The sequence below is a fragment of the Pithys albifrons genome, chromosome 17 (genome assembly GCF_047495875.1).
Source record: "Pithys albifrons albifrons isolate INPA30051 chromosome 17, PitAlb_v1, whole genome shotgun sequence".
NCBI classification, from domain to species: domain Eukaryota; kingdom Metazoa; phylum Chordata; class Aves; order Passeriformes; family Thamnophilidae; genus Pithys; species Pithys albifrons.
In genome coordinates, this window is record NC_092474.1 from 11,585,650 (window position 1) to 11,611,550 (window position 25,901).

Below are 25,901 nucleotides of genomic sequence, written 5' to 3' on the forward strand. Positions count from 1 at the left end.
GTATTACCAAGGACAAACAGGTCCAGAGCTGGGTTAGTGAAGTCTGTGCTGCAGGAGTGAATTCCAGCCCAGAGTCTCCTGTGTGGGCAGCACTTGGGGGTCTGTTTGCTTGGGTGAAGGAGGAGTTTTGAGCAGCCTCTCTGCCATGCTGTGCCCTGAGCTGTGGCCCTGCTGCACTGTGTGGGCTCTGGAAAACCAGGCAGAAAAGAGGGAGGAAACTGGATGCAGCCCTGGGGTCAGAGGGCATGGGGAAAACTACACCTTGGTGAAGCTTCTGTGAAAGCAAAGACCTTTTTGGAGCAGTTCCTCAGTTTTGTGTAAAGTGATGGAACTGTTAATTTGCTGGTGCTCTTTTTATTTATTTTTTTTCTCCCTACCTGCTCCAGCAAGGAAAAATGCAGTTTCTCTGTTGTTTAACAGACAATACTTGCTACCAGACCTGCATGAGGTTTCTGTGAGATTCAAGGCTTGTAATTTGTTGTGGAAGTGATAGGAAATCTAGAAAGCCATTTTAATTGCTGCTCAAAATCTAGACTCAGCCAGCCTTTGTAAGATAAATAGTGGCAGATCTTTTGCAGAGCTGGTAGTTCTTTGAGATGATCAGAGGATTGAGCTCTTAATAAAGATTTACAGATAGTGGCTCATTATTGAAAGGAAAGTGGGTGTTGGAGATGGAAAGACACTTTATGATTTAGGTTTGTCTCCTGTCCAGAGCAGGATTGGTCTCTGTGGAATGCTCTGAGCTGTCCTGTTCAGTCAGGGAGGTTATCTTGGCCTCTTTTTCTCTAATAATACTGATGTGAGCAGGATTAGTTCTCTACCTTTCATACTTTTTGGATATGTATCTTTTAATGATATTTCTGCCTGATCTCATGGAATATTCTGTTGGAAGGGACCCACAGGGATCATCAAGTCCAATTCTTAAGGGAATGGCCCATACAGGGATCAAACCCACAACCTTGGTGTTATTAGCACCATCCTTCAGCTCTTATTTTTGCTCTGTTGTAAATCATTCATTTGGGTCTTTCTGATCCACTTTTTGTTGGTTTTTTTGTTGTTTTTCCTACATTCATACAGCACTCTCAGCTAAGAGGATAGGCCAAGCCTAAACTTCCTCCCCTAATCAAACCACCAACCCCAAAAGTTGTTTATATCCCTTTAATAGTTTCTCTACTGTACCCAGTTAATTAAACTTGTTTTGAAAATAACTGAATCATTTTGGAAAGGGCCTGTAGAGGTCCATAATTGCCAAGAGCCTGTGGGAGGGGGACTTGTGCTGGGAGTGATGTTTGCCAAGGTTTTGTCAGTGAATCATAAATCAGCTCCAGTTTAAGTCGTTTGGTTTCAGTTTACCTGAGAAATACAGGAACTCTTTGTAACTCCAAGGGCTTTGTGTTTGGGAAATTCAGGAGCAGCCTTCCATGAGAAGGTAGGGAGGTGCAAATCCTGTCCAGCCCCTTTTCCATCAGGCTTTTTCGTTTCTTTTTAAGTATTGCCTTTCTTTAAAATCAGTTAGTAGCCCTGCTGTCCCTCTGGTTGCTGGTGCCAACTGCCTGACATGCTGCTGTTGCACACCAGGTGAAGAGGACTCAGCTTTCCCCCAAATACCTGAGCAGAGGCTTTGCTGGCCCCACTGGGTGTGTTGTTCATTGCTGCTCTGTGTCCACCTGACAGCCTCTCCATCCTGGGTTTTGTGCTAAGGTTTCCACCAGCCTGTGTTTTATGGCTCCTCTTGGTGCTTTCAGCTCAGTGAAATGCATTTTTCTGGGTGTTTCTGAGCCAGCTTTGTGCTCATTCCCATCCTTGCTTTAAGCCTGGACCACAGAGAGGCTTTAACTCTCGTGCCTTCACTCCAGGTAAAGGCTGATGAAGGAGCTGTTTGTGCTCTCTTTGGCACTTGATATACATTTTTTTTTCTTGGGATGCATTTGTGTTGTGGCAAATAAGCAGCATTTTGTTCTCTGGTCCTACTTGTAGCACGCTGGCCAACTAATAGGTCTGTGTTGTGGGTTTTGGAGTGATTCATTCCTGTGCATTGGCAGCCTTGCTGCTCTCCAGGAACAGGCTGAGTTCATTGAGGGATGGGAGGATTCGTGAGTACCTCAGCTTGGAGTCTTTGCAAACAATTAGAGCTGAGATCTGAGTCTGAAATAATGTATATTCAGTATTTTCCTTGGTTTTACACTTCCACAGTGTTCCCTCCTGCAGGAGCTCTGCCTAAACCTTCTTCAATTGTAACTCAGAATATTTTTGTCTTTTGAGGGCTTTTCACTTGAGTGCAGTAAACAGGAATAAAGACAATTTTCATGGCCGTGTTTTCTTAAAGAGAACTGGGTTTTAAATGATGTGTTTGAAAATCAACTCCATTTCAGTGCATTATCTGAGATGAGAATAGTCAAATGACTGCAGTGACCTCAAAATACAGTTGAAATGGGAAAAAAAATCAAAACTAAACCACAACCAAAAATTATCTTGCTAATATTTTTCACTTTTAAAACTAAAAACAACTATAAAAATTGTTTTAAATTTTTTTCCCCTATTTTTCTCAGCTTGCATGACATTCCCAGGGGATTTGAGTTCTGGTAGTCACTTTTCCGCTCAACGTGCTCCCTGCCTTTAGACTGGCAGCTTCTTCCTTTTTGATCTGGGGTTTGTTGGTTTGGGGGTTTTTCTTGCAATTTAGAGAATATAAATTGGGTCCTCTCAGCCATCTTTTCTTAGAGGTGCACAATACCCAGCAGAGGGGTAACCTCATCCTTTATATGTCATTTAGCCAAATCAATCATAGAATCATAGAATGTGCTGAGCTGGAAGGGATTCATCAGGGTCAGTGAGTGCAACTCCATTTTTATTTAGACAATTTATACAAAATCCATTTTAATTTAGACATGTAATGCAAGTAAGCAGTCCAGTTGTATTTCATTATGCAAAGGCCTTTTGGTTTGGTTTTCTTCCCTGTGTGTCTGCCCTTTCTGTGTGGTCACTTTTTAATATTTGAGTGGACTTACAGAATGGGTTTAAGTTCAGGATCACTGTTCCAAATGCTTTGCTGCTCTCTATAAGTGAGCTGCAATGAGATAAAAATGGGTTCCTTTTTTGCTAATCATAAATAAGCTGCAGAGTGTTACTGTTCACAGAGAAATAAGTGGTGGTTTTCTGCATTGAGGAGCAGAAATGATTCATTTTGTTTCTGTGTGGAATGATGTTTAGAACTTTTAGCTCTGATTCAGAAATAAACACCAGCACTACCAGCAAAAAACGGGTCCTGAAGTGACTGGCTGTCCCCATTAGCAAAACTCAAATGCACAACAGTTTGAATTCAATTAAAACCAAGAAATAAGCCTGTGGCGTGATACTTTACTTATTTATTTACAAATCATTAAAAGATGATTAGCTCATCCTTTCAACTTTTTTATTGAAGACTCTTGTTTTATGGAGGGCTGGGGTTTCATGTGCTGGTTACTCCAACTGGAGGTTTTAGTTGTTCAGCTCGAGACCCTGAGCCCACAGCAGAGCTGGGAGGCCAAGCAGGCCAGTGTGACCCTCCTGGGGATTTCCTTGCAGGGGGGTCCAGCTGGTGAGGCTCCAACAAAAGCCCCTTGTGGCATTTGGAGTGCACAGTAGAGAACAACTTTTCCCCCTGAATTTCTTTTTTTATTGTAAAGTTTTCTACAAACATGCAGAGGATGTTCATCTCCCCTGGTACCTACTAAGCCACAGGCCCAGCTGTAGTGATGCCATACAGAGTATTTATTGGCAAGTGCACTCAGGCTGGCTGCTTTAGCCAAGTTAAATGGTAAAGCTGGAGCCTTTCCTACTCTATTGACAATTGTACAGGTCAGGAGAATGTATCTGATAAATCAAGGAAGTGCCTTTAATCATGTACTTAAATACCATTAAAGAATTTATTAGCTCTGCACTTAAAACCTGTGCAGCAGTTGATAAAAACTTGATTTTATTTTAACTCTGGCTACAGATGCTTTAGGTTTAAATAAACCTTGTAGCCTTTCTACTGGTTTTATGTGTGAATTGGAATAGATGGATGCAGGATAAACCTTTGCAGGTCGTGTTGCAGGGCCAGGATTGATCCTTGTTTGTCCTTTGTGCATTTTATTCATTCTGAAGCCCTGTTGCCCCTAAGGTGTGGAGTGGCACTGTCTTGTACCTACGTCAAGTGAACCAGCTCAGGAGGGGGGGGGCAGACCAGCTCAGGGGGGGGGGGCAGACCAGCTCGGGGGGGGGGGGCAGACCAGCTCGGGGGGGGGGGGGCAGACCAGCTCAGGAGGGGGGGGGCAAACCAGCTCGGGGGGGGGGGGGGGGGGGGGCAAACCAGCTCAGGAGGGGGGGGGGGGGCAGACCAGCCCAGGAGGGGGGGGGGGGGCAGACCAGCCCAGGAGGGGGGGGGGGGGCAGACCAGCCCAGGAGGGGGGGGCAAACCAGTTCAGGAGGGGCGGCAAACCAGCTCAGGAGGGGCCAGCCCAGCCCAGGAGGGGGACCAGACCAGCTCAGGAGGGGGCAAACCATCTGTGTGGCCTGGAGAGCTCGGAGAACCTGACCCCAATCCAGGCTCAGTGTCTTTGCAGTCTTTGAGAATGGGTATTACCAATTCTGAACAGCCCAGTTGCTGGGTGGAACTGTCCCTTCAGGGGTCTCCAAAGCCCCCTGTCCCTGTTTCCATGTCAAACATCCCAGTGTCACATCTCAAAGCAGGTGTTTTATTCCCTTAATTCAGCACGACTTTGTGCGCCGGGACCGCCCGCCCCGGGTGCTCCTGGACCTGATCCAGAGGACCAAGGACGCTGTGAGGGAGCTGGACAACCTGCAGTACCGGAAAATGAAGAAAATCCTCTTCCAGGAGACACGCAATGGCCCCCTCAATGAGTCCCAGGAGGAGGAGGAGGTACTTCTGTTTCGTTACCCATCTGCACTGTTGCAAGTAATTGTAGGGCAAGTGAGATGTTGTACTCCTTAAGGAGGCAGAACAAGCACAGGGTGTTGTTGGAGTATCATTTGAGTCAGCAGAGAGGCAGGATAGGATAATGAGTGGTAGTAGCTCTCACTGAGTGTTAAAGCTGCCAATAAATGCACATCTAAAACTTTGGGGTTTTCCCAATGGTGGCCTTTCTTCTGAAAGCTTTAGGGAAGAAATTCAGAGGGAGGTTCCTTGCAAGAAGTGGCTCCCAGCCTGTGTGGAGGGAGGGTCTTTGACAGCCCAAACTTCTCTTTCTCATCAGCACAGTCAAACCCACTCAATGTTAATATTTTTTCAATTACCATAACCTTACTGTCAAGTAATGGGCGTATTATAAACTAAGAAACAGATCACTAAATTAGTAAGACTTATTTTTTTAAATTCTTTAATGTTAAAGAAATAAAAGGTTAAAGGTTAAAGACATAAAACTCAGCTTCAGTTTAAATCTTGTAATATACCACCCACTTAATCAGTGTATGATAATTGACCTTAACTGTGGAGAAGGAAACCAGTCATTTTTCAATTGATGAGCTTAGATGGAAATTAATGTCACTTGGTGCAGACATATTGGAGAAGTAAATCCATGACTGGTCCTCAATGGAAAACATTGACAAATTGGTGTCTGTATTCCTTTTGCTGCAGTGTAGTGAGGTAATACACAGAGGTGCCCAAGCTTAGCATGTCTTCAGGGACTTGGTGTTGAGGTTTGTGTGTGTCAAATATTCCTTTAAAGTTAAACTCGAGCTCTGGTTTAAAAAATGGGCACCTGGTGGGAGAGGTTCAGGAGGAGGAGACCAGCACTTAGTGCTGTCCTTCCCTGCGATGGAGGTGCACAAAAGGAGCAAGAGCAGCATCTGCTGTGAGTAAAACTACCAAATGCACCTGTTTTGTCCTTCCAGCTTCCAGACCTGGAGCTTAGCTGGGGAGTGGGGCATTGTCAGACTCCTGCACTGACACCTTCCAGGTTTCTTTCCCCATATATGACAAGATGTCAGGACAGTGACAGGGCAGGAAAGTGGCAGGGAATGGGTTTCCCACTTGACTGTTCAGCAGTTTCAAGCTCAGCAGGATACATGTGTAGTAGTTGACTCAAAGTGTATCTTCTCTTCTTACTGTCCCCACTCCTCAAAAAATGGGGAGAGGAGCTATTGTACCTCCAGGATTCACACTCTGCATGTGCACAGCATGCTCTGCACTGCATTTGCCCCCTGAGCCTGTGTCCCACCAGAGGGGGTTGTATTTATTGCTCGTGTGTGTCACTAACTCAGCAGTGAAAGGAGAACAGCACCTGCTTCAGTCGCTGCTTAACTGGTCACAGAACCTGCTCTGCTGTGAACCCCACAAGACACTTCCTTGCTCCACCTTCGGAGGTGGAAGAGGAGCCCTACCAATCTTTAACACCCAAAATGTTACTAATGCTTTCCTCAGAGCCCTTGCAAGAAGGTTGAGGTCATTTGGAAAGTGTTGAAGTCAGGAAGCCAGTGTTAAGGTGGCCTTTGCAATCTCATCTCTGTCCTTTGTGCATAGACATTCATTAATTACAGCCACTGCCTCATCTCAGATGCTTCGTTATTTCTCCTGCAACTTTATATAAGCATCTTGAAAATATTTTCATTCTCATGTTCTCTGTAAACCAGTAGGATTTTGGATTTTAAGTGCTCTCATGAAGGCTCTGAATGATCTGCTGATTGCTTAAAAAATGATCACACAATCAAAATGATCACAAATCCATCAAGTCTCAATTTTATCTTTCTGTCGGGCTCCAACAAAATGAGTTCCCTGTTAATTGATTTGGAATGTAATTCTCCCCAAGCTCCCTTTGGAGGCCAGGACAAACTGGGTGCAGCAGCAGGCTGCTCATTTTAGTGAGCCAGGGCTGCTCCAGACCAGGAGCTGAAGGATGTTCAGAGCTCTGTCCTCACTGTGAACTCCTTGCAAGCCTCTTCAGTGCCCCCAGTTAATTACAAAGAACTCCATAGACTCACTAAATCAGTCCACTCTAAGCACATACTCTGGGATTACTGTACTCCTAAGAGTATGGAACAAGAAAAAAGGCTGCTAACATTGGAAATTTGTCTGTAGAACCCAAAATACCTCCTACATGAGGAATATTTATTTATTTATATGTAAATGTTAACCCTGTAATAATGCAGGCTTTGATGAGTCAGCTGTTAAAATTCTTCATTCATCTTCATCTTGACTGAAAGCACAAATTTCAAGAGGTTTTCATCTTGACAAAATACAATTGCTGACTGCTTGGGACGTGGAGGTTAAAACCTCTACACCTGGTAAGCACCATGTAAAATTTATCAAATAATAAACCAGTGGGTTCATGGTCTTACTTATTTTCTGATTCAGGAAATGTGTTGTAGCATATCCTGAGCATTGTTTTAATTCAAACTTAGATTGTTTATTTTAATTATGAGACTCCTTCCACCCCACCATCCAGTATTCCTGGATGTCTCCTATCAAGCCAAGAGCCATGCCCAGACTTACTGGTAGTTGGGAAAAGCTGACTTGAAGCCTGAAGCAATAAGATCACAGGGGAAAAGGCAGGAGCTGCCTGCCCCATACAGAGTATTCCACAACCCAAGCAGCCTTAAGAAATGTAGTTGGCAAAATAATGACCTTGAGGTCTGCAAAGTCACCTCTAAAAGAGACTTTGGGCATTGCAGGCACGTGCTGGGCAGGTGATCTCCTGCAGTATCTGTAACTGATGCCCCTTGTTTTATAGGACAGTGAGCATGGATCAAACCTGAGTAGGAAGATGGACAGTCTGGGCAGCAACCATTCCATCCCCAGCATGTCTGTGAGCACGGGCAGCCAGAGCAGCAGTGTGAGCAGCATGCAGGAGGTCCTGGATGAGAGCAGCCCTGAGCTGGTCATGATGCATAGTGACGAGAGCACCATTAATTCCAGTTCCTCCGTTGTTCACAAGAAGGTACGTTCCTGGTGCTCTCCATGTGCTCTGGTCTTGTGCTGAGCCATCTGCTAGAGCAGGAGCTGGTGCTGGGCGTGCCAGAATCAAGTTCTGTGGGGTTTTTTTTTGGTATAAAAGCATTTAAATAACGTCTGTGAATAAAAAGAGGCTGCTAATGAAAGAGCTGTGAGTGCCTAGGCAGGGTCACCCAGGTTGCTGCATGTGCCTCCTCGCCCAGCCCTGCATGTGCACCTCTCCATCTCTGCTTGGGACATCAGTGCTTGTCTCCTCGGGAATGACCGTTCTGTGGCCTGTGCTGTGCTGACACGTGGTCACAGCAGCCCAGCTAACCCTTTACCAGTCACAGTGTGTGATTAAAATCTGCTTGCACTTGGATTTCCCTCATGAGAAGTGGAAGTTTGCAGAACTTTGGACCCTTCCCACGAGGTATGTTTGGAGTCAAGTTCCACTCGATGCTTTTCTGCTCCTTTGCTGTATGCTGTGATTTGTTGCCTTTTGTTTCCTCGGTGCTGGATATCAAGCTAAAGTTGTCCAGCTGTGATTCAGCATCTAAACTCAACCATTTGTTTGACTAAAATAGTTTTGGCTTGGCCTTAGCAGTGTCAATTGCTAGTGGGCAGCAAAATGTAGGTTGGTTTTGTGATTTCATTTGCAAGGAACTTCAAAGTGTACGTTTGCTTTTTGCCAGAGGAGGTAAAACATTACAGCAGCATGAAAACCACGAATTCCTTGTTTGTAAGGTTGCAGTAAAGCCTGGTTTTAACTAACTAAATATTTGTAAGCAGTTTTTCCTCCTGAAATACAGTGTTTGTGTCATTGGATATTGAAGTGTTTACAAAAGGGGACTCTTGAGAAATTTCATCTTTAACAAAAGATGGTCTTATGTATTTAAAGATACTGGCAGATAACTTGCTTAAGTTTCAGGGGTTTACATCTTTCTGAAATACATTTGAAAGCACCTTTACAGAAGATTTGATTTTCACCTCTCTGAAAAAAAACAGTCTTAGGTACCAAATGCCAGCCCATGGAACTGCCCTGGAAAAAGAGCAGTGCCACTGATGTGTGTTCTGTGTGGTTATAGGTGGAGCTCTTTCTCATTTTGTGTAGTTTCAGAAATGTGTGTCAACTTTATTTTCACATTGTTAAATAGTCATATTTACTACTGCATTAAAATAGAAGTTTGAGGGGCTGATTTACACACAGGTTATAATGTTACTGCTCAGTGTTACTGCATTTGATGAAAACGAAATGGGAGCTGCTCCCACCAGACATAAATGGCATTTATGAAGGGAGTAGAGTTCCTGCTTATTTTAAGAATAATATTATGTTTTATAATGGTTGCATGGCACTTCTAAAGCACAAATACAGGATTTCTGATGCTGGGAATTCAGTCCTCCTAGACTTTGCATAGCCCTTGTTCTCTTGGGATTGAGGTGTTCAGTTGAGTAGGATGCACAAACATGACACCACATGCAAGTTTTTACCTTCTTTGAAAACACAGAGTGGCTTTCACTGAATTAATGAAAACTAAATCACCTGTAGGTCACTTAACACAGGTGGTTTAGGGTAGTTTTGGAAGCACAAACCCCACATTTGCACTGATGGTCTTTACAAAACAGTTAACAGTTGGCTGCAGCTGCTGATCCTTGCAGTGAAGTAGATTCCTGCTCCTTTGGAATGTGTTCCCTTCAGCTGTATGTATGCATAAGGCAGATTTAGACTGTGCAGCAGGACCTATTCCAGTCTGCAAATACATTGTTTTAATGTAGTACATGATTTTTAATGCAATTCTAAATGGAAAACCACTTCATGTGTATATTATATATATAAATACATGTGAAGAGTCTAAAATTGGAGCAGGACAGTTCAAGGGGTTTATGTACACATGTATCCCACAGTCTTGTTCTGCCAAGACTGCAGCTTTTCTTTGTGCCTCACCTGTGTTTCTGGGAGCTGGGATGGAGCTGTGCTGAACCCTGAGCTGGGGATCACTCTGGAGCCCATCACAAACAAAAGGGAAAGAACCTGGGCTTCAAGTTTAATTTAAGCTTTTATTTTGCATTCAATCAGCCTCTAAAGGCTAAAAAGCAAATCCTGATGAAGCCAATCAGCCAACTGTCTGCTTCATGTGGGCACTGGGTCACATATGAGGGGGTTTTGGCATGGATCAAGTCAGAAGTGTTGTGTAAAACTGTGGTATTGCACAGATGTGTTAATTAACAACCTCCAGATGTACCAGGCTGTGGAAAGGCACCAAGATGGCAAAATGGCCTGGATGGCTGATATTTTCCAAGGCTCAAAGCTGGAAGTGTCAGAGGCCTCAGAATGTCACGTCCAGCTGTGAAATGCAGGATGATATGAATGAATCTGTGGTCATGTGAGGTGCAGTTCCCAGCCCTCAGTGCTTCAGAGAGCCAGTGTGGAGTGGCCTTTCCCTGGGGTAAATCAGGAGCAGACCATCAGCTCTGTGGTGCTTGGCTGGGGGAGGCTTCAGGCACCTCCACTGAGCCCTCCTGGCATCTGTGACCAGGTCCCCTGAGGCAGAGGCAAAGCATAAGAAACAGGCTGGTGTAGTAAAAGCAGTTGTAAACAACTTATTTTCTTTCTTTTTTTTAACAGCTGCTAGTTGGCTGTAACTTCCAAAAATGTTTTGTGGTCACAGGGTAAGTGAAATGACCTGTTCTGATCTGGTTAATTTTCACTGGCTGTACTAGTTTATGATGGCCAAGGTGCTTGGGTTTTGCCTGGTGGAGAACAGCACTTGGGGCAATTCCTCCATGAAAAACAGGCACAGCCTCAGCCCTTCCACAGCACAAAAGCTCTGGGGGCAGCAGGAGAGCTCCAGGTTTTTAAACCTGGACTTAGAGCAAAGGGAACTCCCCCTTGTCAGCAGAGTTAGGTTGGAAGAAAACTCACTGGAGAGGAAAAAAACCATAATAATTTTAAAAAGCCATAAATGAATGTGTAGCTTTTTATGTAATTTGATTTATATCTTTGTCCTAAACTGCTGGGAGGAAAAAAATGGCCTTAATGTCTGCTCCTTGGGCAGGAAGCTGCACCCTCCCTGCTGGGACCTCAGTCCATCCCCAAGGTCAAAGCCTGTTCCCTCAGGAGGATCCCTAAGTCACCAGCACATTCTTCACTGGAAATTCCAGTGTTCAGTTGGATGTGGTGTCCCAGCAGGAATTTTTCCTTGCCCCTTTGCAGGTTTCAGGCTGGTGACCATGAACATCCCAGAATGTTAAGTGTAATATATGGTGGTGTGAGACAGTGAAATAACTCTGCTTTTCCATCCAAGGATCCTCCTGCCTATGGATACACATTCTCACATCCACCTCCTGCTGGGAGCTCGTTCAGCTGCACAGGGTGGGAGCTGAGGAGTAAATGACACCTCTGATACAAACCCAGTTGTGTCTGAGAGCCCCAGAAAAGCCAAAATGGGGCAGGGAGTCAAACTCCAAATACACACTGGGCTTCAAGACACATAACCCAGATTTTAAAAGCAGATAAATATCAGTTAATTCATCTTAGCAATGGGGATAAAGATTTTTGGCTCCCAGAGCAAGACAATAAAATAAGAGTTATAAACATCAGTTGATGTATCAGATGTTTTGTCACTTGCTTTTTTCAGCTACTGGAATATGGTAGTGTGGGCACAGGTGGCTTCCCAGAAATATTTTATTACCCTTAATGAATTTATTATTTTATTTCCACAAAACTATCAGGGTAAGATGTTGTACTCTTTTAATCTAAATAAAAAGCCACTACAGTATTATTTTTCTTCAACTGCAATGCTCAGTTGATCCTGTTTCTTGCTTCACCCTTAAAATCCTCAGTACTTGCTGAAACTTAGGCAGTCAAACGTCAGGGAAGTCTTGTGACTAAAATCTAGTTTATAACAAAAAGATGAAAAGAGGATGTTTGCAGTTGGTCATCACAAATTCTTGCCCAATGTCTGTAATAATAAGATACCTCTGCAATAACTGCTGCCACTTGAGTGACTTCCCAGATCCATTAAATTAACCTCTGTGTGTTGCCTGTTGCTGCCATAATTAATGTGCAGCATTTGTGGACAAATCTGTGTGTGGAGAGTGCTCTGCTGTGCTGGCTCTACAAGAGTTACAGCTGAGGCAAAGCTGGGGGTGTTCTCCTACATAACAAGATTTATGATTCATACTTGGAAAAGATGTTTTTTATGAGATGTAAAGGATATTTGGGTAATTACTTAGTTTTGGCCTGCATGTGCTGGCAGCACTGACTCCTCATGTACCTGCTGGAATCAAGTCAAGCAGGTTGGGGACATGAAACCTTGTCTTGAAAGATTTTTGGTACTTAAACCTCTCTGTGGATTATCAAGGCATTTAGTGCAATGTACTGAGATGAATGATGGCACACTCTTGTTTTCCTTGCACTTTAAATTCCTAGAAGGCAGGGATTTGCTGCTATTCCATTAAAGTCCTCACTGTGGCTCGGAAATTGCCTTTCCTATTTGTCTGGGAGAGTGGAAGCCCTTCCAGTTAGTGAATCCTCCTGTGTAAACAGCATTTGTGAAGGGGTTTATTTGGTGTGCATAACAAAAAACACTCGGTGCAAGTGACTGTTCCTTTTGAGATGAAAGTGTAGATGTTCCAGCTTTGGGCTGGTCCAGTGTGGTCAAAGTTTGGATGACAAAGGCTTTTTTTAAGTGAGGAGGATGAAAAGACAGTGTGTGGTAGAACTGGGATGGACTCCAGGGACTAAAGTCCAGGTTCTTACTCTGTAGGGTGACTTTGGCTCAGGGTTTGAGCAGGAACTCACATGCACTGTGAGGTGCTGACAACACACCAGGAGTGCCCACATAGGTACCCACCTTGAAGCACCACTTGAGTGACTGGAAGCTCCTCCAGCTCTGGTCAGATAATACTGCAGAAATATTTGGGAGGTTTTATCCTGGCAAATACGATCAATAGTGTCAGCCAAATACCCTCATTTGTTGTGATCAACCTGGAAACTGTTTATGAGGATGATACAGTCAGAATAACAAATTATTCCTTCAGCAGGAGGTCGAAAATTCCAGATTGTTGACCCCAAATAGAAGGATTTAATGTGAGATGGGATGTGAGCATGCCCAAAGTTGCATCCTTGAGGCAAATATTGCAAAACTCGCAGAGAACAGATGAAAAGTGAAATACACACAGAAGATCCTTTACTTTAAAAACAAATCAGGGTTTGAAGTGCAGATTTGGGGCTGACAGAGATACCCTGACCCAAACTTGGTTAGGTTTTGGGGTGCTTTCAATCAGTTTTTGCTTACTGAATACCTCAAGCTGAGGTGCCACGTTGGAGTGTTTGTTTCCCACAAATCTGGAGCTAAAAGTCTGAAACAAAATTTCCTGATCTGTGCCAAAACCTGAAAGGCAAAATGACTGCAGTGTCTCTTAGCAAACTTTGGGGGAAAGAAAATAAAATTAAAAGAAGAGAGATCTATTTTCTGGGCCTGTAGGTGGATGTTTGTCACAGTAGCCATCACTCTCATCATCTGAGGAACATGGAGATATGGTTACTCTTGGGTTTATTTCTCTTACCTGTTAGACTTGGTAACTCTTCATGCCAAGTGGTTTTATTTCTGGTGGTGTGACAGCTTTTTCAGAAAACAATACTTATGTCACAGGATTTAGCCTGTGAAAGTTTAGCTGAGAGTTGGTAGTAGATGCTTGGCTGCTGCAGAATCCTCAGATCCCACATTAAGGGCTGCCAAGGACAACCACTCAGTTTTTGTCCCCTTGAAATCGGTCCTTTGGCTTGCTCTGGTGCAAAGGAATTTTCCCCTTCCTTGCCCAGCTCAGTTTGAAATGGAGAATGTGGTTAATTCACATTCCTGAAGGGCAATTAGCTGCTGCTCTGAGCTGCTTCTGTGCACTGAGGTAACCAGAAGTCCCATAAAACAAGACCAGGGTGACAGCCTGCCCTCTAAAAATCCACCTCTTAAATAACAGAGACCAAATCACAGAATAATTTTCCTGTATAAGGAGTAATTACAATTTCAACTTGGCATTTGAGGTGGTGCTTTTGGGGCATTCTGAAAAATCTGAATGCCTGTTTTAAAAGTTTTTGATCTGAGGGTTTTTTCAGTGATTTGCTGCTTCTCTGGTTTTAATATTTCACATTCTCCCTGCCATACTAATATAATGGAGAGAGGGAACATGGTCCAGGGATTGGGTCAGTGCCCTGTACATTCTCAGGTGCTGCTGCAGACTCTGTGTATGACCATGGGTGAGACTTGTCCTGTCTCCACCTTCATTTCAGACCTGTAGTAGCTCCTGTGTATTGTTGTTTCCTCCATGATTCAGGTGGGTGAGTCTTGTGTAGACCTTTACCACGGGACTTTTTTATTCAGCTGTATTTTTTCATGAGGTTGTTCCAGTTTCAGCCTGTTAAAAGAGTTCCCTTTGGCAGTTCAGAGAATCATGGAATGGTTTGGGTTGGAAGGGGCCTTGCCTGGCTTGTGGGGCTGCTGTTCCAGAAGGCTCCAAAAGACATCAGTAAAAATATCAACCCAAAAGGTGATGTGACCCTGAAATTAGCTCAGCTGGTTAAAACTTGGTTGTAATAATGCCAAGGTCATGGGTTCAATCCCCTGTGTGGGCCATTGACTCAAGAGTTGGACTCGATGATCCTTGTGGGTCCTTTCCAGCTCAGAATAGTTAGTCTGTGATTCTGTGAGTCAGCCTGACTGCTTTGGTTTCTCCAGGGTATCCCTGATTGCCTTGCTCAGAGTCCTCCTTACACCTCTTGAGGTGGGAGTGCTGCAGGGTTGTAGAAAATTAGGGATTGATCTCCTTCCAGTGAAGCCACGAGTCCCGTTAAACTGATGGATAGTGATAGACTTTAAATGTTTAATCAAGTTTTTTTGGGATGACTGTTCTAGAGCCTGAGATATGCCTTTCTGAGGAATGTGTGCAAGTCTGAGAGCCCTGCCTGTCACACCAACGTGCTCAAATTGAACATCAAAGATCAATCCAGCTGCCCTTCTGTCACAGCCTCCCCATCACACTGTGCCACAAATGTCCAGTACAAGGGTGACCAACATCAAATGAAACTGTGGCTTTTTATTGCACTCCAAGTTCCTACTATTTCTGTGGAGGACTGGCCTTTTTAACTGTTTTGTGTCATTCGTTGTCCCTGTGGTGGGTGTGGAGGAGCCACTGCAGCCTTGGCTCAGTGTTGCCTTGGCCACTGTGCTCCCTTTGCAAGGCAAGGGAAGGGTGAGCACTCAAAATGAAGGCTATGAGGACAGGTTTGGAATTTAAACACTTCTAATCCCTATGTTGTTCAGCTCTTGATACCAGCATTTTTGTAGCTGTTTGGGTTTTGCTTGAAATCATTCCCAGAATCCTGTCAAAAGGGGCAGAATGTGTGTGGGGCCAGGTGAGAAGCAGCTGGAAGTTGAGGCCAGCAGAGAGGGAAACCAGGTGTCTGCCAGGTGGGAGAGGAGCATTGGGATAACAGCAGTTGTCCTGGTGGAGATGCCACTCCTTGGGGGCTGGTTTCTCACCCTTGGGCTGCTCCTGCTCACCTGCAAACACCTGGTGCACAGAACCAGCTGGTCACTGCAAGGGTTGGTGTCTTTACAGGCTCTGGCAGCCTTTATTTTGGACCCCTGACAGATGGAAACTTGATTTAATTCAAGGAGAAGCTCAGTCTTCCTTTGAAATTTTAGGAGCTGGAGGGTGAGGATGGGAGTCATGAGCCTGTGGTGGGTGACAGTGTGGTTGGTGTGTCAGCCTGGCTGCCCCATGGAGAGGATGCTGCTGTCCAGGTGTGCTGAGGGCACTGGGATGTGCCTGGTCTCCCAAGGCTCCTCCATCCCAAAATCCCAAAGGTGTAGCCTCAGGCCAGCCACCATTCCAATTAGGAAAATTGTGGTGGTGTTTTTTGCTGGCCTTTCTGCCAAGGGTTTCTCCTGGAGCTTTGCTCCATGGCAAAATTCGCCTGCTCTGTTTCAGAGAGGCACAGCCCTGGCAGAGAGCAGGAGTGAGGCTGCACCGGGAACCATTCCTGCTAAAACCTGGGAGCTGTTGCTTTAAAAGGGAAAAAAAAAATCCTTTGTGGGCTGTGGAGAGAAAGTGCTAGAACTGTGCAGGATCATGACTGGAAAGCAGGATCCCTGAGTGGTCACGGAGGCTTTCCCGGTCCTCTCCATCCTGCCGTGGATCCAGCCAGGATGCTCGTGCCCCACAGCAGATAGCAACCAAGGGACAAAGAAACCCCACCGAGGGCAGACCGCTGGGCGAAGGGAATGAGGCAGGATGTTGCTCTGGTGTTAAAAGGGAACAGCATCTCCGTGGCTAGACATGGGAATCACGTTTTCTCCAGGATCGCTGGGTTGCAGTGCCTGAACCACCCGACCTTCCCGAGGACTCCGCGCGCTCTGCTCCGCCGCTCGCTCCCCAGGCGCTGGGTTTTTCGCACATATGTAATACTGGAGGTTTAAAAAAAAAAAAAAAGGAGGAAAAAAAAAAGAGGGAAGGCAGCCCGATCCAGGGATTCGGAGCATCCCGCGAGCGATCAGCTGACGCCGAGCCGAGCTGCAATGTGTTGCTTATTCATTTTGTACGGTGGGAGCTGCCGGGAATAGCAGAGCTGAACTATGCCTGTCCTACAGCCGCGCTTGTGCAGACAGAGGGGTGAGAGAGAGGCAGCCGCCGCGGGAAGAGCACAGCCGGACTTTCTCCTTGTTTTTATCCATTTCTGCAGGATCATGTATTTATAAGGGATGAGGTGGGCCACAGGGATCGCAGGCCTGAGGTGCGGCCTACCCAGTCAGTGCAGAATCAGGCCCTCCACTACCGGAACCGAGAGCGCTTTGCCACAATCAAATCAGCATCTTTGGTAAGAGCCCCCCATCCCATCCCACCCCACCCCATCCCATTCCATCCCATCCCATCCCATATCCCACCCCACCCCACCCAGCGCCGCAGCCCCCTCGCCTCCCTCTCCTCCCTGTGCTGTTGGAGGGGTTGGCATAGCAACTGGATATTGCACTGAAACAGATTTTGCCTCTGTGTGTGTGATGTAAATGTGGAATATATTTAATTTCTCTGTGCATCTCCACTGCATGTGAGATAACCCACCTTCCTGGGTGAAGTTGATATCATTTTGTTCCCCCTCCCCTGCATTTCCCACCTGTCCCTTTTGTTAATATATTTATTTGCATGTGCATAAAGTGTGTTGTGAGCTGTGTGAGAGGTGCTGGAACGCTGTGGAGATGCAGATGCAGACGGGTTTGGGAACAATAAGATCCCTGCTGCCTGCCTGAGCCGCTGCCTGGGTTGTTTTTTTTTTTCATTCATTCATTTATTTCAAGCAACTGTACCGTGACTGCATTTTCCAGCCTGATCCCTTGGAAGGATTGCTGGGCTGCGATAAGGGAGAGAGGGCTTTTACAGCAGGCTGTGGGCTTACAAAGGGGAGGGGGATGGGATGAATCCATCCAGATTTGTACTATTGCAAATGTGATTGCTGAGGATGCCTTTGTAGTAGGGAAAGGGGTGTGTGCCGGAAGAGTTAGTTGTGTGCCGCCTCCCCCACCCCGGGCTGCGGCCGGGAACAGCCTTTTCCAGGGAAAGCCCTGAAAAATGGCCTTTCAGGGCTGAAATGAATGTCATATTAAATATTTCAGCCCGATGGTATTAGAGGTCAGATGGACGGGGAGCGTTAGAAAGTCCCCACGGTCTGGCCATGGCACTTGCTCAGTGCTATGACATCATCCTGGACCAACCCCGAAATTTCACCAGCGAGCCCTCCCCTTCCCGCTCTGCCCTCCCTCCACCGTGGGGGTTCTCCTTCCACACCACCATTTCTTGATCCCCCAAATGCCTTCCCATTTCTGCGTGCACAAGACACTGTGCTTCCCATTTCTGCGTGCACAAGACACTGTGTGTGTGTGTGTGTGTGTGTGTGTGTGTGTGTGTGAGACCACAGCAAAAGGTTGTGAAGGGAGGGAAAAAGCAGCAGCAGTGTCAGCAATCAGAATTTTTCTATGTGATTGTTGCTGCTGCTGTTAAAATCTAAAATGATGCTGTGGCAATCAGGCTTCCCTGATGCTTCCTGGGAACATCTGAGTCCCATTTTTTGGAGGTACCCATACCCCGAGTGCTCCCCAGGCTGGTGTTCCCTGCTCCCCCTTTCCCTTCCCTGCTCCCCCTTTCCCTTCCCTGCTCCCCCTTTCCCTTCCCTGCTCCCCCTTTCCCTTCCCTGCTCCCCCAATTTAAAGACTGACCTAGAAATGTGTGTGTTTAAAGGCCTTCATGCAGCACACCTGACACAGCCAAGATTCCTGGTCTCCCGGTGACCCTCTGCCCTGGGAATTTTTCCGTTTTGTGTGTGTGTGTTGCACCCAGTGTAGTGCCAGCACTATTGCCTGCACTGAGCAGATAAAAGCAGGACCCAGTTAGGTTGGCTGGAGGGAAGAAATGATGAATGGCTCAAGTATCATACTCCAAACATGCATACAATTTCATTGATAAATTGATATGTGTGTTGGATGTATTAATATTCTTTTACTCCTTATGGAAAGCTGCTGCACCCTCTGTCCTGCCTAAGCAGCAGAGCCCATAAACTCCTTTCTTCCTTGAATATGTCACCCCTGGGCTACTTGGGTGGTTTGAAGGGATTGCATGGTCAGGTCCCTTTGGGAGCTAATGAAAATATGAGGTATTCCCAGACCTCTGGGTAAGACAGTTTATGTCCCAAGGTCACTCCTAAATCCCATGGCAGCCTCTTGTGGGGCTGGGACTGTGTCTACCTTAATTCCTTAGTCCCTTGGATTTGCTAAATCTCTCTGCTTCAGTGACCAGGTGATGATAAAGATAAAATAAGTCCTGGGTGGGGAAGATGGTTGGCTTTTTGGAGAACTTTTTTTGGGGTGTTTTCTGTGGAACATGCTCTGACAGGACCATGTCTGGGCTCCCATGGGGGGAGCTTTGGGTGCACACCTCAGGTTGGGCAGTACCTGCACAGCACAGTGTCTTTGGGGGAGTGGGAATCACACTCACCAGCTCACTAAGGTGACCAGCAGGCCTTTGGAAAAGCACATGGAATTATGTGTCTTGCCCAAGCTCTGTTGTCCCCACCACACACACAAATATCCCATTCCCAGTGTAGAGGGAAGTTCCCAACCTTGGCACTCCAGGAAGTGTTGGTGTGTCTGTAGGTTCTGGGATTCCAAGATGGGGTAGAAGTTTCCCTGTGTTTACCACAGAAATATTTCATTGTGGTGAGCTTTCCCTTTAATAATCTCACATTCCCACCTCTTCATGTTCCAAAATGGAAATCTAGAGGGGAGAAAAAAAAAGCCAAGTTTAAACCTATTACACAGAGCCTGAGTGCCAGTGCTTGAGTCTGAGGTGCCCACGTGGTGTCAGAACACTTTCTGTCACTGCTCAGTGCCTGGATGATGTCAGTGGGTAGTGGTGCCGAAAGCTGCTGCTCCCCTGGCCAAGGGAGAGCTTCCACCTGCCCTGCTGTGTCCTGCTGAAATACCTGAGGGGAGGGCAGGGCCGGGCCAGTCATGGGGCTGATCCAGGGACAGTGACCTAAATGTGTCTGGAATTTAGAGCGTGAATCAGAAATTCAGACTTTTTTCATCTCTGTTAATTTACTCTTTTAGTGGCATCTGGAAAAGATTATTCCTGTGTGAATGGGTGTTCAAAACCCCACAGTGTTAAAAACAGTGGTTTGGATGGGTCCCTACATCTTTGCTGCTGCCCATCAGCAGCTGGGAACACCTCCCTGGGTGCAGAAAGGTTGGGCAGTTGGGAGCATCAGATGGCCTCTGTGCAGAGAAACAGAAAACAGGAGTTCTGACCCCAAAATCCACAGTATGGGATGGTATTTGGATGTAAAAACTTATTTTTATGGGATTTGTTGAATACCACCCCCCAACACAAAAGCAGGGCAGTGGGACAGGAGGAAAGCACTGAGTCTGGGGCTGTTCCTGATGGTGCAGTCCAGGGTCTTGGGCCCTCCAGTCCTTGTTGTTCACCCTAAATCAGGATATTGAGGATGAGGGGAAGACTGGCATTCCTAAAAGGAAGTTGGCTCTCTTTCCAAAAACAAGCTCAAGCAGTTTCAGTGAGTGCAGGAGTCACAGGAGAACTTACATTGGGCAGCTGAACGATCAGATGACCCAGGGATTTTAAGAGTGATTAGAAGGAAACTGGACAGACTTCCAGAGGAAATACTGAAATGAACTATCCACAAAAAAACAGGCTGTGAATATACCTTTCTAGGCTTTTAGTAGTGCTTTGATATTACTCAGGTTAAAGAAAAAAATGACAAAGAAATGACCAGATGTGGGTGAGAAAATCAAAGGAGCTTAACTTTGGTTGTAATTTTAATAGTCATTTTTTCCTGGACAACTTTTCTCTTTGATCATTTTTTGTGTTAACAGTAACCATCCCTCACTTGGAACAGGGGTGGAAAACACCCTGCATATTTCTGCTGTTGCAGTGAAAGTTGCCATCTGGAATGGAGCTCAGGTGTCTACCACATCTCCATGTTATTTTGCAGACTATCAATGATCCATAAATTAAAAGTTACAAGTAGAAATCTGAGCCTTGAAGCTCAGCAAGCCTCTGTTTACAAAGAGGGTCAGAGGTTTTGCGTGTTGATTACAGATATCCACATTTTCAAGTCAAAATTGTTTTTTAAATATGTTCAGACATACATTGATCTGCACTTCTGGGTGTCTTTCAAGCTTGGACCCCCATCACCTCATGCATTTCCTTGAAAGCTCCTTTTACAAGTTTCAAATTAAATGATCAAATAATTAGGCTTCATAGAATCACCACAGAATTACAGAGTGGTTTGGGTGGGAAGGGACCTTCAGGCTCATCTCATTCCACCCCCTGCCATGGGCAGGGACACCTCCCACTGTCCCAGGTTGCTCCAGGCTCTGTCCAACCTGGCCTTGGACACTCCCAGGGATGGGGCAGCCACAGCTTCTCTGCCCAACCTGTGCCAGGGCCTCCTCACCCTCCCAGGGAAGGATTTCTCGCTCACATCTGTGACATCTTCATTTCATAGAAAGCTCAGACAGTGAGGCTGCTGTTCCAAAGGCCTTGACGTTCTCTTTGAAATCCAAACACCAGCAGAAGAATGATGTGATCTCCAGGGTCTGCAGAGCCAAACGTCTGTCCATGTGAGCAGGATTCCCTGGCTGTGGCCTGGCCCCTAAACCAGGTGTCTTCACATGAAGCTGTTCCCTTGCACCTCTTCTGCTGAAGCAAAGACCTTTTATTCCAGAGGGTTGAGTTTCTCCCAACGGACTCATCTGGCTACTGCCTTTGTAGACCTTTGCTCTGAATTTTTTGGACTTGTTCTTTCTCATCTCCAGCTTCTTTTAATCTGAGAAGCTGCTGGTAGAGTCTTGCTGAGTGTTGTGCTTCATCCAGCACAGAGGAGCTCAGTATTTTGGTTGTCAAGAGATGAGAATGGCTGTCCTTTAGGAAAGGGTTCAGTGTCTTGGTTAAACAATGCAGAAAAAGGAACTCTGAACAGCTGCTGGTTGGGAGAAGTTGTGAGCTCAACTTCCTTACATAAACCAAATATCTTGGAGGGGAGAAAGACAGAATTTGGATTTTATGGCAAGTGAACTGCCTGTGGGAGTAGGTTGGAAAAGACATCTCTCTTCTCAGTTCTGTGTGTGCCAAAGATACAGAGAGATAAGAAACTGAGAAAATGTCATACCTTAATAAAAGCTGTTCTGGTTTATCCAGGTTTTGGGTTCTGCTGATGACCTGATTGATTATTGTGTGCTGCAGAGAGCTCCAGGAAACTGCAGCTTTCTGCTGTGAAGGATCCTGACATTTTCTGGTTCTGTGCAGAACAGATTTGGCAATGAGCAGTTGAGTTGTCATCTTTTTTCCTGTCCTAATCTTCCATGGGGTTATGTTTGTGAGATTCCTCATAAAACGCAGCAACCAACCTGTGCTCCCTGTGAGCAGTGACAGGACCCAGGGAACAGCTGGAGCTGTGTCAGGGCAAGGCCAGGTTGGATCTCAGGGAAAGGCTCTTCCCCCAGAGGGTGGTGGGCACTGACCAGGCTCCCCAGGGCAGTGGGCACAGCCCCAAGGGTGCCAGAGCTCCAGGAGTGTTTGGATGATCCTCCCAGGGACAGGGTGGGATTGTTGGGGTATGTGTGCAGGGCCAGGAGTTGGACTTTGATGATCCTTGTGAGTCTCTTCTAACTCAGGATATTCTAAATATGGAGTTCCAAGTGTCTTCGTCTAAGAACACCAGAAAGGTGATTACTGGAACATCCACAAATTTTCTTTATAAAATGGTTGCTGGAGCTGTTAATTCATTAGGGGCTTAATCTTTAAAGCCATAATCCTTTTTTCATTCATGCTTGGTCTGAAGGACTTCTCTGGAACTGAACTGGGCATGTTCAGTAACTAAGGTTCCTTTCTTCCAAATTCATCCATCCCTGAGGTCACCCTTGTGCAGACCTTGTCTTCAAAGCCAGACTCCTGAAGACCATTGGGCTTGACTGGAGATGATGGTGATAAATTCAGTCTTTATCATGAGCATCTGAGTGCAGACATTAAATCTATGAGATGACCACCAAGTCTACTGTTCTTCTCTCTCATCTTCAGGAATGAAAAGCTGCTTCTGTTTTCTTCTGACTTTTTCATGTCTCGTCTTCTGGAAGGCTTTATCAGCTAAGCTTGTAATTAGTAATTGCATCTTATTGTTAGGGATAAATAGCCCAGACTTCATGGGAAATCTTTCTGAGATGGAATTCTTGTCTTGATAAAGCTGAGCAAAACTGGAAATGGGGTGAAGAAAATGAGGATAAAAGTTAATGATTTTTAATGTAAATAAAACAAGTGCATGTTCTGCATCTCATTAGAGATCAGACCAAAGGGGAAACTGATGAAGTTCTTAGAGGATTCTTAGATCCATTTTTTCTCCTGCTCTTGCTGTTTGCTTTGTTCTGCCAGCTCCTGGGAATGGAGTGTGCCATGCAGAATGTCCCACTGCTCACAAAAGGGCTGGGCCTCCAAAATAGCACACCCAGGAAGATCCTTTGCTGCTGCATGGCAGCTCCTGTGGCTCTGCAAGTGCCTGACCAAGTCTGTTCTCTCCAAGCTGGATGTCATTTAACATGGCAAATGACATGTGTGAAGTGGGGGGGTTTGCCTGTCCTACCTGGCATCTGTCTCTTATAATTAACTTGGATGACTTCTCAGAGGCACTTTCCTTACCTGGAAGCTTCTAGTAGAGATCTTGTTCTTGCTGAACTTGACTGAAATGTGCCAGTTCCTACAAACACTTCCCAACTTGTGCAAAGCCTGGCTGTCCTTGGCAAACCTGGAAAAGCCAAAAGCTTTCTGAACTGTAGGGATATACAGGACATTGTGTTTCCATGATCATTCCTACAGTCTCATACTCCTGGTAGCTGTCTTAGATCTGTCCAGTTACCCAGTCCCAAGCCTTTGAAGGCTGCTCTGTTTCTGTTACAGCAGTTGCTGAGGTGTAAGTGTGTATTTAATCCAGTCAACTCCAAAAACACATCCTGAAACTCCTTGTCCAAGGAGGATGTGATTTAAAGCTCATCACTCACCTCGTGGTGGATGCTTGATCTCACTAATGTGATTAGCCCACCATCATCCCTGGTCTGACCCAGTGCTCTGGTCAGGCTGGTTCTTTGGTTTCTTTGCCATCAGACATTTCCCTCTGGGGTTGTCTTTGGAAGGGATGGGGGGAGACAGAGGCCATGCCCTTCACAGGTTCATCCTTTCCCATCTCATTTCTCTCCTGGGACTCTGGCAGTAGTTTTCTTGGTTGGCACCTGTTTGCTGTAAAATGCTGTTAATCTGTTCCAAGGTGAAGGCTTTGGGAGGCTCTTCCTGAGCTCCTCTTCACACTCCTCCCAAGTGCTGGGAGTCACTTGAGCCGAGAGAGGTGGCACAAGCTGCCTGCCTTGGGTGACATCAGTTGGGGTGTCAATCTTACCTGGTGATTTCAGAGCTTCTTACTTGATGCCTCCTGTCACCTCCTGGTCCTGCAGCACAGGGCTTTGTAAAGCAGCTGCTCTTCTGCTGAAGCTGAACCATCTCAGGTCTGTAGGTACAGCCCATCCCATGTGTGAACTTGGAAAATCCATGGAACGCTGCCTTCAAATGACACCAGCACTGTGGTAGGGGCCAGTTGGAGGAATCCATCAGCAAGGCTGGGCTCTGGCAGGCTGCAGGAAGGGCTGTTGGTGTGTAAAGTGTCAGTGATCACCTTCAAAGGGCTGACCTCTTTGCACAAATCCAGAGATCCCCTTGCACAGGATCAGGGGCTCCAGCTTTTGGCTCCCAAGTCATATAAAAGACCAGCAGATCTTCATGTGTGAAGTTCCTGAGACAGTCTTTAAAAAAAATAAAAATCAGTCTTGGATACTTTTCTTCTTTTGAAATGGAAGCATCACCATTTGCATTTTTTTCTGAACATTTTTGGCACAACTTACTGGGGTTTTTTTTCCTTCCTTTCACATGGATACACTTGGGCATGGAAATGAATGTGGAACTTGTGAGTTTGTTTCAGCTGAGCAGGGTTTAAAATCTGCTTAGACCATCTGATCAATCTTGTTAAGAGCACACAGTTCCAGAACAGCATTCCCTTGTTAGAAAACTTTCAATTCTGGGAGGGAATGAGCTCAGTCTGCCATCCTCTTGCATTTTAAGGAGAAATGTTGAAGGAGGCTACTCACAGCAGGAAACAGGTGATGAGAGGCTGAATTGGCATTGGGGAGTGACTTGAAGGAAAGAATGGATGGGTTAAGGGGGTTCTTAAAATGGATGCCAATTTCTAAGTCCATGTCACCCTGAGGATTTGAGTCCTGTGTCTGAAAAAAGTTATCCCCTATGTCTGAAGGTGGTTTTCCATCAGGCCACCTTTGTTTCTGGTGATAAGTAACCAGTCATTTCCTTTATTCATAACATGGCATTTTCTGTTGTGTTACTGAAAACACACATGCAAATCTCAGGAAAAGATGGGGGGCTAAAAATCAGGAGAGAGAAATGTTTATGGCTTTGTGATATTAAACAGCAGCACCTCTCAAACCTGGAGCAGAGTTCCCAGTTGATCTCTGAGGGCACAGCAAAGCAGAGCCTGGGTTACAGGTGAGCTCTGCCATGGAGGCAGCTTGTCTGTGAGGGAAGGCCATGCAGCACTTCTTCCCTTCTCCCTGACACCAGGTTACAAGACAGATCCATGAGCATGAGCAGGAGAACGAATTGCGGGAACAGATGTCAGGATATAAGCGGATGCGGCGCCAGCACCAGAAGCAGCTGATCGCCCTGGAGAACAAGTTGAAGGCCGAGATGGACGAGCACCGCCTCAAGCTGCAGAAGGAGGTGGAGACACACGCCAACAACTCGTCCATTGAGCTGGAGAAGCTGGCCAAGAAGCAGGTGGCTGTGATAGAGAAGGAGGTGAGTGGGGTTGGAGGGTACCAGCTGTACGTGAGCACTGGAGGGAGCAGCGAGTCTGGGTGAGAGAAGGTTGTGGGAGTTACTGCTTCAACCCCACATGCCCTGTGTGTCACTGCCCAGAGCTGCCCTGGCCAGTTTGGTGAAGCAGCTTCAAGTCCTTCTGGATGATGGGCACTCCACTGGCACCCACCAATACACAGCCAGTCACAGCTGGATAAAAGGGGCTGACAATCCCTGTGGGGACCTTGGAGGACCTTTGCCTCATGGATGAGGGAATGACAGACCTTGCTGCTGCTCCTCACTCTGTTTAAATATCAACATGTTAATCCACATGGTAAATTAGTGGGGTTGTACCTCCTGGGCTGGTTTTGGTGGGGACACAAGAAGCCCAAGGAGACTCTTATGTGGACATTATGGATTTTCAGTGCAAGCAGTTCTGCAATGGCTGAATGTTCATGGCTTTGTTTAGCACACTGAGGGAAGAATGACCAAAAAACACAAGACTGATTTGTGCTGGATT

At 46.0% G+C, this 25,901-nt stretch overlaps 1 protein-coding gene across 3 annotated transcripts in view; it reads left to right on the forward strand.

The window, feature by feature from the left end:
* Window positions 1-25,901, forward strand: part of TAOK3 (TAO kinase 3) — an 88,317-nt gene that overhangs the window by 54,872 nt on the left and 7,544 nt on the right. For 2 of the 3 annotated variants that reach the window (XM_071571685.1, XM_071571687.1), the window contains exons 13-16: window positions 4,733-4,900; window positions 7,707-7,913; window positions 16,650-16,784; window positions 25,145-25,381. In XM_071571685.1, coding sequence (XP_071427786.1) covers window positions 4,733-4,900; window positions 7,707-7,913; window positions 16,650-16,784; window positions 25,145-25,381 — 747 coding nt within the window. The remainder of the gene's footprint in view (window positions 1-4,732; window positions 4,901-7,706; window positions 7,914-16,649; window positions 16,785-25,144; window positions 25,382-25,901) is intronic. The other variant, XM_071571688.1, reaches the window with a different exon arrangement.